At 44.1% G+C, this 12,629-nt stretch overlaps 2 protein-coding genes and 2 long non-coding RNA genes across 5 annotated transcripts in view; 2 read left to right on the top strand and 2 right to left on the bottom strand.

Moving 5' to 3' along the window:
• The window catches only part of LOC112075061 (phosphoprotein associated with glycosphingolipid-enriched microdomains 1), a gene marked incomplete at its 5' end in the record, with an annotated part of 21,044 nt that extends 19,009 nt beyond the window's left edge, over positions 1–2,035 (top strand). The window contains 4 exon segments of the mRNA XM_070440756.1: positions 788–847; positions 1,503–1,593; positions 1,596–1,648; positions 1,651–2,035. Coding sequence (XP_070296857.1) covers positions 788–847; positions 1,503–1,593; positions 1,596–1,648; positions 1,651–1,836 — 390 coding nt within the window.
• Positions 2,036–2,339: 304 nt separating this feature from the next.
• Positions 2,340–2,775, bottom strand: LOC139025619 (uncharacterized). Its single transcript, XR_011477217.1, has 3 exons — positions 2,697–2,775; positions 2,558–2,662; positions 2,340–2,377 (listed from the first exon to the last, which is right to left on the bottom strand). It is a non-coding gene; the product is annotated as an uncharacterized lncRNA (long non-coding RNA).
• Positions 2,776–2,940: 165 nt separating this feature from the next.
• Positions 2,941–3,469, bottom strand: LOC139025618 (uncharacterized). 2 transcript variants are annotated; one of them, XR_011477215.1, is made up of 4 exons: positions 3,342–3,469; positions 3,260–3,297; positions 3,079–3,151; positions 2,941–3,009 (listed from the first exon to the last, which is right to left on the bottom strand). It is a non-coding gene; the product is annotated as an uncharacterized lncRNA (long non-coding RNA). The 2 variants fall into 2 exon arrangements; XR_011477216.1 differs by lacking the exon at positions 3,260–3,297 and having other exon boundaries at positions 3,335–3,396.
• A 7,610-nt stretch (positions 3,470–11,079) lies between these two features.
• LOC112075062 (zinc finger protein 704-like) overlaps positions 11,080–12,629 on the top strand; it is a 20,151-nt gene continuing 18,601 nt past the window's right edge. Inside the window, exon 1 of the mRNA XM_024142114.2 lies at positions 11,080–11,586. Coding sequence (XP_023997882.2) covers positions 11,326–11,586 — 261 coding nt within the window. The 5' untranslated portion in view covers positions 11,080–11,325. The remainder of the gene's footprint in view (positions 11,587–12,629) is intronic.

Here is a 12,629-nt window from a genome sequence, read left to right as displayed (position 1 = left end):
TCCTGGTTGTAGTCAGGAACAACTCCTGGTTGTAGTCAGGAACAATTCCTAGTTGTAGTCATGAAACTACTTACAGTACTTAACTGTACTGGCACTTTAATTTGTAAAGCCACGTGGGCAAAGACTTTAGGGACACTGAATTAGAACAGACTAACATTACGAGAGACACATGGAGGCCCGTTGATGACAGGGGCAAGAGCTTGTCTTCATGATTCCACACCGCTGCGCTCCAAGGCAATCAAATGAATTGGTTCGCTAATTAAGCCAAAAAAATAAAAGCAAATCTGTTGAGTTTTGACAATGTGCATCCGTAGAGTAATCGTATCGATTCAGTGCCCTCTGAGGTAGAAACAAAGTCCCCACCAACGCCTGTGTAAAGATTTACGTCTTACATGTCCTCATACAGTATGTCCTTGACCAAGTGAAAGATGGATTTTAAAACAGGCTCCATCCTCACAGTACCGCCAACCTCTATGAGACGTGAAGTAGGAGCTAGCCAGTCACCATCTCTGATATTGACGTTGTCTTTAGACACCACAGAGAGGTGTTCTTCATGTCTGTCAGCGATGTGTTGTTGATGAATGACTCTCTCCACCGGTCATAAGGGACAGGATATAGCAGCTATATACAATAACACTGCTAAAGGATTGACTAAATAATATACACCTGCTCAACTCAAATGTGTTAAGTACTGTATGCACAACCACAACACAGCACATTGGTTTTATGACGAGTGTTAATGAGCTGTAAAGTCTGAATGTGAGTTTTTGTTTTCCTCTCTATACAGTTAGACTTTCCGCTGTCTACCTCACCGTGGCGAGACAACCCTGTGGTGTCAGAGAGCGAGGTAAGATGGTGGCTCTCCGCTGAACTCCCTATCCTGTTCTCATTCCCCTATTGATGCTTATAAAGCATATGGATCACTTGTAACAGAGATGTCAGTCTCACTGTGACCTCACCTGGTTATTAGATATGTCAGTCTCACTGTGACCTCACCTGGTTATTAGATATGTCAGTCTCACTGTGACTCACGCTGGTTATTAGATATGTCAGTCTCCACTGTGACCTCACCTGGTTATTAGATATGTCAGTCTCACTGTGACCTCACCTGGTTATTAGATATGTCAGTCTCACTGTGACCTTCACCTGGTTATTAGATATGTCAGTCTCACTGTGACCTCACCTGGTTGTTAGATATGTCAGTCTCACTGTGATCTCACCTGGTTATTAGATATGTCAGTCTCACTGTGACCTCACCTGGTTGTTAGATATGTCAGTCTCACTGTGACCTCACCTGGTTATTAGATATGTCAGTCTCAATGTGATCTCACCTGGTTATTAGATATGTCAGTCTCACTGTGATCTCACCTGGTGATTAGATATGTCAGTCTCACTGTGACGTCACCTAAATAAAACAAAGGCCTTTGATGTTCACACTGACTGCACCCCCCCCCCCCCCTCTCTCCCCTCTCTCCCCTCTCTCTCTCTCTCTCTCTCTCCAGCTGTCAGACATGTACTCCATGGTGGGGAAGCCAGGTCTAGATGTGGAGGAGAAGGAGAGTGACTACAGCAGCATTGCTGATATCAAGGGTCTGGTCCCGAGTATTCCTCCAGTGATCTCTATGCTACCGTCAGTGACATCTACCCCCAGCCCAGAGAGGGGGAGTCAGACCCCCAGGGACCCCCACAGAGAGCATCGAGCCTGGCTACGAGATCATCCACATCCCTAAGACTGACAGTGGAGAGGACTTGGGGCTGAACCAGGTTCAGGAGCCAGACTATGAGAGTGTAGGTGAGCTGGCACTTGGGTTGAACAGGGAGAGCTCCCGTCTCTGACTGCCTATGGGCCCTAAAGCCTGAGTCTCTGGGGCCTCACCCTCCACCCCAGCCATTAACCTCACTCCTAGCCTCACCCTCAACCCCAGCCATTAATCTCACTCCTAGCCTCACCCTCAACCCGCCATTAGCCTAACTCCTAGCCTCACTCTCAACCCAGCCATTAACCTAACTCCTAGCCTCACCCTCAACCCAGCCATTAGCCTAACCCTTAGCCTCACTCTACCCCAGCCATTAGCCTACTCCTAGTCTACTCTCAACCCCAGCCATTAGCTAACTCCTAGTCTCACTCTCAACCCCAGCCATTACCTAACTCCTAGCTCACTCTCAACCCCAGCCATTACTAACTCCTAGCCTCACCCTCAACCCCAGCCATTAGCCTAACTCCTAGCCTCACCCTCAACCCAGCCATTAACCTAACTCCTAGCCTCACCCTCAACCCAGCATTAGCCTAACTCCTAGCCTCACCTCAACCCCAGCCATTAGCCTAACTCCTAGCTCACCCTCAACCCCAGCCATTAGCCTAACTCCTAGCCTCACTCTCAACCCAGCCATTACCTACTCCTAGCCTCACCCTCAACCCCAGCCATTAGCCAAACTCCTAGCCTCACCCTCAACCCCAGCCATTAGCCTAACTCCTAGCCTCACCCTCAACCCAGCCATTAGCCTAACTCCTAGCCTCACCCTCAACCCCAGCCATTAGCCTAACTCCTAGCCTCACCTCAACCCCAGCCATTAGCCTAACTCCTAGCCTCACCCTCAACCCCAGCCATTAGCCTAACTCCTAGCCTCACCCTCAACCCCAGCCATTAGCCTAACTCCTAGCCTCATCCCAGCCGTTAGCCTAACTCCTACCTCACCTCAACCCCAGCCATTAGCCTAACTCCTAGCCTCACCCTCAACCCCAGCCATTAGCCTAACTCCTAGCCTCACCCTCAACCCCAGCCATTAGCCTAACTCCTAGCCTCACCTCAACCCCAGCCATTAGCCTAACTCCTAGCCTCACCCTCAACCCCAGCCATTAGCCTAACTCCTAAGCCTCACCTCAACCCCAGCCTTAGCCTAACTCCTAACTCACCCTCAACCCCAGCCATTAGCCTAACTCCTAGCCTCACACCCCAGCCATTAGCCTAACTCCTAGCCTCAACCCCAGCCGTTAGCCTAACTCCTAACCTCACTCTCAACCCAGCCATTAGCCTAACTCCTAGCCTCACCTCAACCCAGCTTAGCCTAACTCCTAACCTCACTCTCAACCCCAGCCGTTAGCCTAACTCCTAACCTCACCCTCAACCCCAGCCGTTAGCCTAACTCCTACCTCACCACTCAACCCCAGCCGTTAGCCTAACTCCTAACCTCACCCTCAACCCAGCCGTTAGCCTAACTCCTACCTCACCCCCCCAGCCGTTAGCCTAACCTGCCTCACCCTCAACCCCAGCCGTTAGCCTAACTCCTAGCCTCACCCTCAACCCCAGCCGTTTAGCCTAACTCCCTGCCTCACCCTCAACCCCAGCCGTTAGCCTAACTCCTAGCCTCACCCACAACCAGCAGCCCTGATGTGAGGGACACCACCACATGGTTCTGAACTACAACCTTCAACCCTACCATCTATCACCAATTCAGGGTTTCCGCTCACTGCCCCCTCAGTGCAGTTTGGGTGCGCCCACCGTCCAAGGTTATCTGATTGAACTATAATCTTAACTCGCCCTCGTCCATTCATGGTGCCCTTAAATTACAATATACACAGGGTGCTGTCATTTCGTTGATATCTGAACTATGAAATCACTGTCCATTGTCAAGTTATTGGCCTCCGTCCTCTTTGTTATCATTCGACTGCTGTCAATGTGGGAAGGGAAGGGAAAGGACATGAATTAAATGCACTAGATTATCCATCACCATCATAATCACTTTATCAGACTACAGAGTGATCCATTCCTAGGCATTTATAACCAGTCATTACAAATTGAGTTGATGTTATAAGGCTGGTGAGAAGCTGACTGGCCAGTTACATTTGTCAGTGCCTTTTGATTGAAAACCACTGAGTCTTTGTGCCATAATGTCGTTCTATAAAGGTATGAGTTAAAGGTTTCCCCACAATGTAGTGGCACTTTTTATATCATCCGTTCTTCCTTCCTAGTGCCCCGTTTCATTCAGAAATTCATGCGAGATATGACAGATATGACAGATATGGGCGATATGAGAGATGTGGGCGATATGCTAGATATGACAGATATCAGAGATATGGGCGATATGATAGATATGAGAGATATGAGAGATATGGGCGATATGATAGATATGTGAGATATGAGAGATATGGGCGATATGATAGATATGTGAGATATGAGAGATATGGGCGATATGAGAGATATGTGAGATATGAGATCTATGATAGATATGACAGATATCAGAGATATGGGCGATATGAGAGATATGATAGATATGTGAGATATGAGAGATATGAGATCTATGATAGATATGACAGATATCAGAGATATGGGCGATATGAGAGATGAGAGATATGAGAAATATGTGAGATATGTGTACTTACATACTATTGAAAAAATAAGTAGCAGCAAGTCAGGCATCTAGCAGCAAGTTTAGACCTCTAAACTCGAAATAGAACGGCTTGTTTTAGTTTCTAAAGCATTTAAAAAACATTTCACATGTCAACCGTTTGATCAAATTCCTATTTATTTCAAGATGATGGATCATTGTGTGATTTAAAGGATATCAGGAAGGGCGTTTGTTTATGAGGGAAACTTTAAGAGCTTTTGTTCTGTACATGGGATAAAGAGAAGAAGAAGTGGGTTGCCGTGGTAATAAAGTAGTAGTCAAGGTACTCATAAATGATTGTGAATTTTTAAAAAGGACTTATTTGTTCAAAAACAAGACAAACAATGGTGAGACCATATCTATCAATGTTTTGATTTCTTCTTAAAATCTTGTGAGAATTGTTCAACTCAGTTGTTTCTCTTTTTTATATTTCCTCACAGGATTCAAAATGTATTTAAAATACTTGTATTCTCTCAATGTGACAATATGCAACAGCAAAACGGTGTGTGTTAATGCATCTGATTTGATGAAGGTGTATATTATGTGTTTGAATAGAGTGTTTATGTTTCTGCTTACCCTAATGTACGGTCTGTATTAATATGTTAGAAAATTATTTTAAAGCACAATGTGTCAAAAACGTTATGGTACAGCTTGTGTACAGAGCTTATAGCAGCTTCAACCTAAATACACTGAGTGGACAAAACATTAGGAATACCTTCCTAGTATTGAGTTACACCCCTTTTTGCCCTCAGAACAGCCTCAATTCGTCAGGGCATGGACTCTACAAGGTGGGTGGTGGACCATTCTTGATACACACAGGAAACTGTTGAGCGTGAAAAACCCAGCAGCGTTGCAGTTCTTGACACACTCAAACCGGTGCGCCTGGCACCTACTACCATACCCCCGTTCAAAGGCACTTACATTTTTTGTCTTGCACATTCACCCTCATAATGGCACATATACACAATCAATGTCTCAATTGTCTTAAGGCTTAAAAATCCTTCTAAACCGGTCTCCTCCCCTTCATCTACACTGATTGAAGTAGATTTAACAAGTGACATTAATAAGGGATCATAGCTTTCACCTGGTCAGTCTATGCCATGGAAAGAGCAGGTGTTCCTAATGTTTTGTTCACTRAGTGTATCTATCCCTTCATGGGCACAATTTGAATATTTTAACTAGCACTATTACAGCAGCATGTGACGACATGCCAACCGAGGCCTGTATATAGTTAGAGAACTATTTTATCCATTTATTACACAGTTATTGTATGAATTTGCGAATGGTAAAGTATATTTTGTGGTATGTATGACTGTGATGTGGACTGGTTTATAGTGGCTATGAAACGACCTACAGTACAGGAAGTCCATGGTGTCATTTGAAGGGTATTCAATAGGAAAAGTGTGCCCCTCACTCAGACTGTGACCCAACTATTGTTGATAAGATACCGTTTGTGATTGAATGGTGGCTCACAAATGTTTTGGGTTCTGTATTCTGTTTAATTAACAGGACACCAACCCATTGGTTATTTTGTTCTGTCATTTTATTAATATGGTACATTGTGGTGTTTTAAAGCTTTTTAAAACATGAAGGTTAAAGCTGCTACTTTTTATTTTAAAAAAGAACAGAAAATTAATTAATGTCCGAATGAATATTGTTGTGTGGTGTTTATTTTCAGACTAACCGAGTCAATTCTGACTGTGAATAACTAGCTATTGCATTGATGATATCTACATTCGACAGGAAAACACTGATAGTAGCTTATTTTCCATCCTATTTCTCTGTTATCTCAATATTGCACATTATTGTTGTACGCAGAGTGAGTGAGTGCATATTTCATTAAACATGTTTGAGTTTGTATAAGCTTGTTGACGACAAATCCAGCACCCAGGTTGACTGATATTAGATTCATGAATGATATTCAATAAGGAGAGAAAGGACTGATCCCATTAAATTAGCCACAATTGATAAATGTGCATTAAAGATGATATACATTTCAGTAAGAGAGAAAAGCAGGTGCCTTCCCAACACACTACATTTACACACATTTTATAGCGTAATTGTCTTTGTGATTAACTTGAAATAACGTGATACATGTTCTTCCGTCCAGATTCCAGATTAGTTCATGTAGCAGGGGAAGGCTGTCAGTAAAACATAATGGTGTCGCTACAAATACCATAACAAACGGTCTGTCAGAGAGGAGCGGTAGCGCCGAATCTCAAAACCAGCGGTACCAAACACACACACACACACACACACACACACACACACACACACACACACACACACACACACACCACACACACACACACACACACACACACACACACACACACACACAACACGCTCTGACAGGTGAGTGGGTTAGGGGGGGTAGGGGTGGGGCACCCGGGCATGGAGAGAAGGTCACCATAGTATCGAGCCCAATCTAATAATGAGATGTAGCACCCTCTCATTCAGCCCACTCTAATAATGAGACGTACCACCCTCTCATTCAGCCCACTCTAATAATGAGACGTAGCAGCCTCTCATTCACCCCACTCTATAAATGAGATGTAGCAGCCTCTCATTCAGCCCACTCTAATAATGAGACGTAGCAGCCTCTCATTCAGCCCACTCTAATAATGAGATGTAGCACCCTCTCATTCAGCCCACTCTAATATGAGATGTACACCCTCTCATTCAGCCACCTCTAATAATGAGACGTACCACCTCTCATTCAGCCCACTCTAATAATGAGACGTAGCACCCTCTCATTCAGCCCACTCTAATAATGAGACGTAGCAGCCTCTCATTCAGCCCACTCTAATAATGAGACGTAGCAGCCTCTCATTCAGCCCACTCTAATAATGAGATGTAGCACCTCTCATTCAGCCCACTCTAATAATGAACGTACCACCCTCTCATTCAGCCCACTCTAATAATGAGCCGTAGCAGCCTCTCATTCAGCCCACTCTAATAATGACGTAGCAGCTCTCTTCTCAGCTCAATAATGAGACGTAGCAGCCTCTCATTCAGCCCACTCTAATAGAGACGTAGCAGCCTCCTTCATCACCACTCTAATAATGCAGTAGCACCTTCTCATTCAGCCCACTCTAATAATGAGACGTAGCACCTTCTCATTCAGCCCACTCTAATAAATGAGATGTAGCAGCCTCTCATTCAGCTCACTCTAAATAATGAGACGTAGCAGCCTCTCATTCAGCCCACTCTAATAATGAGATGTAGCAGCCTCTCATTCAGCCCACCTAATAATGAGACGTAGCACCTTCTCATTCAGCCCACTCTAATAATGAGACGTAGCAGCCTCTCATTCAGCCCACTCTAATAATGAGATGTAGCAGCCTCTCATTCAGCCCACTCTAATAATGAGACGTAGCAGCCTCTCATTCAGCCCACTCTAATAATGAGACAATACATTCTCAACAAGCAGCAGAGGATTCCTTACCATCGTCTTTCATTGTGGTGACTGTCTCCCAAATGGCACACCTATTGCCTATATGGTGCGCTACTTAGGGCTCTGGTCAAAAATAGTGCACTATACAGGCATAGGGAATCGGTTGTCATTTGGGATACTTCCAGAACAATGCTTTCTTTGGCAGTTATGTGCACATCTCTCATAAGATTCCGTCTGGCTTCCTGTGTATGCATGTAAATATTTTATGACCATAAATGGAAAATATTAAAACATACAGTATATAACAAGTAAATGTTTMTTTTTTTATTCATGAAGAAAGCTCTCAGAAGAGAATGGTGTTTTTATACGTTTAAGCTGCTACATTGATTGGCTATTTGCAACAGTATTGCATTTATTGTTTGTACGTCTGGTTTGTCATGTTAGCTGTAAAACAGGCTCATATGCAGCATTAATACATGCAAAATAGTTGTATCTGGGTTTTTATCTGGGTGGAAATGGTGTTAGGCCTACTCTGACCAAAAGATGGAGAAGTATTACAGTAGGTAGCACTTTCATTTCACAGCAGGCCTACACATTCTGAGGAACTGAAAGGGAAATATCCAAAGCACTGCTAGACCCCACTTATACTACACTGCATGACCAACAGTTTGTGGACACCTGAACATCTCATTCCAAAATCATGGGCATTAATATGGAGTTGGTCCCCCCCTTTGCTGCTATGATAGCCTCCAATTTTTTGCGAAGGCCTTCCAGTAGATGTTGGAACATTGCTGCCATTCAGCCTTARGAGCATTAGTGAGGTCGTGCACTGATGTTGGGCGATTAGGCCTGGCTCGCAGTCGGCATTCCAGTTCATCCCAAAGGTGTTCGATAGGGTTGAGGTCAGGGTTCTGTGAAGGCCTGTCAAGATGTCAAGTTCTTCCACACCGATCTTGACAAACCATTTCTGTATGGACCTCGCTTTGTGCACAGGGACATTGTCATACTAAAACAGGAAAGGGCCTTCCCCGAACTGTTGCCACAGTTGGAAGCACAGAATCGTCTATAATGTCATTCTATGCTGTAGCATTAAGATTTCCCTTCACTGGAACTAAGGAGCCTGAACCATAAAAAACAGCCCAGACCATTATTCCTCCTCCACCAAACTTTACAGTTGGCACTATGCATTAGTATTCTCRTGGCAACCGCCAAACCCAGTTTCGTTCATTAGACTGCCAGATGGCGACTCGTGATTCACCACTCCAGAGAACGCATTTCCACTGCTCCAGAGTCCAATGGCGGCGAGCTTTACACCACGTTCGGCATTGCACATGGGGATCTTAGGCTTGTGTACGGCTGCTTGGCCATGGAAACCCATTTCATGAAGCTCCCGACYAACAGTTCTTGTGCTGATATTTCTTCTAGAGGCAGTTTGGAACTCGGTAGTGAGTGTTGCAACCGAGGTTAGATGATTTTACGCGCTACATGCTTCAGCACTCGACGGTTCCATTCTGTGAGTCTGTGTGGCCTACCACTTTGCGGCTGAGCCGTTGTTGCTCCTAGACATTTCCACTTCACAATAACAGCACTTACAGTTGACCTGCTCTAGCAGGGCAGAAATAGTTGGAACGGTGCCATTCTATGATGGTGTCACGTTGCAAGTCACTGATCTCTTCAGTATGGCCATTCTACTGCCAACGTTTGTCTAAGGAGATTGCATGGCTGTGTGCTGTGTCAGTATCTGMTGTGGCTGAAATAGCCGAATCCARTCATTTGAAGGGGTGTCCACATATATCAGGTATTCTGTTTAGTTGGCTTCTTAGCCTACCCAGTTGAAACAGTGCCTTATAAAGTGCAACCAATTATTGTTGTAGCTCACTTGGATAGGCTTATGATCATTTCACCCTAGAATGTGAATCTTGCTTGATTTTGTGTGACTATGGCGATGGAGAGATTTCTGACCRATTTTTTCTGAAAGTCATCATCAAATGAATTACTTCATTATTATTTGACCCTGCTGGTCATCTATGAACATTTGAACATCTTGGCCATGTTCTGTTATAACCTCCAACCGGCACAGCCAGAAGAGGACTGGCCACCCCTCATAACCTGGTCCCTCTCTAGGGGAGTTTTCCCTAGCCACAGTCAAATCAAATCAAATCAAAGTTTATTTGTCACGTGCGCCGAATACAACATGCGCCGAATACAACAGATGTGCCTCTACATCTGCATCGCTTGCTGTTTGGGGTTTTAGGCTGGGTTTCTGTATAGAAATGTAATTTGCACACACTGTWTATAGACTTTTCTATTGTGTTATTGACTGTACGTTTGTTTATTCCATGTGTAACTCTGTGTTGTTGTTTGTGTCGCACTGCTTTGCTTTATCTTGGCTAGGTCCCAGTTGTAAATTAAAACTTGTTCTCAACTGGCCTACCTGGTTAAATAGAGGTGAAATAAAAAAATAAAAAAATAGCACTTTGTGATATCGTCTGATGTAAAAAGGGCTTTATAAATACATTTGATTGATTTGGTTGATTACTTGATGCCTTATAGACCCAGGAGCAATGCTTTTACATAATGGCTTTCATAGCTCCTAAAATAACACTTTATGTAGGCTAAGCCAAGTGTACAGAATAATACAGGGCTTAGATTTGCTTTCAAAACGATAGGCTAAACGGTTGATAGAGAGATAGTAACACCGGCTTCTCAACAAGCCATACTGAGCCTGGCTGGTTTAAGTTTTTATTTTCAATACATTCTCCCTCCTTTTCTCCTCTTCTCTCCATCCTTGCGTCATTGTTTTGAATGGAGCATCCTTTCCGGATTCATTTACCTTCTGTTGGAGCGAAACTGACACAGAAAAAGGAGCGTAGCCCAGTGGAGGCGTGTGCTCTGCGGACCAATGGGAGCTCGAGTCGGCCGCTGGACCGCACATGTTTATAGGCAGCATTCCGCCGGTAGAGACGCTGGCTCGTGGCATTCGGCTACGAACTGGATTTTCTCAAATCTGGATCCGGAGTCARTTTACGCGGATATTTCAGCGAATTTCATCCTGTCAGACYGCAAACCGGTGTAAAATATGTGTGAAACTTGAATTATATTTCGGGTAGACCAACATTTATCGTTTTGTTTGTATATTGGCAAAGCCATTTTGTTGGGTTTAAAGATTGCTGTACAAATGTCATTGTCGGTCCYAGAGTATTTGGCTSTTCCGTCTTTTTGTGCTTTCTCGTGAGTTTAGAGGGGACAGTCAGGAAAACAAACAGATCGAACGAAGAAAGATCGATAGCCGGTCGGTTGAAGAGGTTATTTGGCGGGGAATGACTCGCTTTCATGCATTCCTTAATCGGTGCTTGTTGCTTTTCCTACACATATTAGTGCTTTCGCATATCATTCGTTTTGAACCGTGGTAGCAGCAGAGTATAGTCTATCCGCTTCGGTGTTGTGTTTTAATGTCCATGTTTACAATATCAATTTTAGCTTATTCGACGTTCATCGATAGATATTTACCGCTTCAAATTCGGTGTTAAACATTTATCGCTATGCATACGAGGCGTTTGGTAAAGCGTTCGATCCTGGGGAGCCGAGTGTTTACGCCGAGTCCGACAGGGGACGGGGCTCCGTTGACAGGAGTGGTACAGGCTGTCAAGCAGCAGGAAAACAGAGACGTTTTAACCGGACCCCGGCGTAACGTCTACATGGTGTTAATGCAAGACGGAAGCCTGAAAGAATTCTCAGAGGACGAGATAGCCGTGGGCTTCAACCAAACGACGGCGAAAGGACCGCTCAGATCGAGCTTGAAGGTGTGTGTGACTGTGTGTGTGTGTGTGTGTGTGCGTGTGTGTGGCCGGGGAGCCTGCTGTTATTGTTGTGCAGCGGTGTTTTGCAGCGTTTAATCGCTTCGTGCACAGATAGAGCGGGAACATTTGATCAAATAAAATMTTATTGGTCACATGCGCGGACTACAACAGGTGTAGACTTTACAGTGAAACAAGTGTTACACGCATTGTCTGCCGCTGCAACAAGCCATTTCAATGACAGTAACACAACCAGCATAATCCAGGTGATTRTTTTTTTCTGTTATGGTGCTGATTGAATGTTAACAATGGACTGTCAACATATTTATCATCACATACAGGAGGACAAAGGGGTTCCTGTTGAATGAATATGATAGGGCCAGCGCAGTGTTTACATGACCTAGCTAGTGGGTGGGTAGCCGAGGCAAACAACACACGCTCTGTAGCGTTGATGTAATAAACCGGTCCCAGATTGTACACAATGGCAATTCATCAATATTGACCTGTCATTGCATTGAAATATGTCAAATTATAATGTATAAAATTCTGTAACAAGTAGTTGAAAATCTGTTGAATTGTAGGATAACTCATTTAGAATAAAATAGCATATGTCATATTTTATGCCACGCTGGGTTGGACGTTGTCTTCCTAAATATCAATGTSGATTTTTTCCTGTTATGAGAGTGAATTAATTGCCTGCATTTGAAAGTTCCAACCTGATGGTGTCTTAATGGTTTCACAACAAAGATGGTCTGGTGAGGCTGTCTGCCTGGCGGTTCCTTATGAACAACAACTACTAGGAAAACAGCTCCTGTTATGAGAGGGGAATGCATGTGGCTGTTGGATAACACTGCGTTTTTAAATAATATACTGTGATGCATTGTGATATATTTAAGAGGTGTGTGTTGTTACATTTTCCGGATAACAAGCAGGATTATTATATCATGTATCTTGTTATTGTGAATGTAGCCTATAAAGGCGTATTTGGGGATTGATCCAAGCATGTTCAGTGACTGGAATGCACAGTGAACAAAACAGGCATATGCAAG

The sequence above is a fragment of the Salvelinus sp. IW2-2015 genome, unplaced genomic scaffold, assembly GCF_002910315.2.
Source record: "Salvelinus sp. IW2-2015 unplaced genomic scaffold, ASM291031v2 Un_scaffold2968, whole genome shotgun sequence".
Lineage (NCBI taxonomy): Eukaryota > Metazoa > Chordata > Actinopteri > Salmoniformes > Salmonidae > Salvelinus > Salvelinus sp. IW2-2015.
The sequence above is the reverse complement of the archived record's forward strand: the minus strand, read 5'-3'. Positions and strand labels throughout refer to the sequence as shown.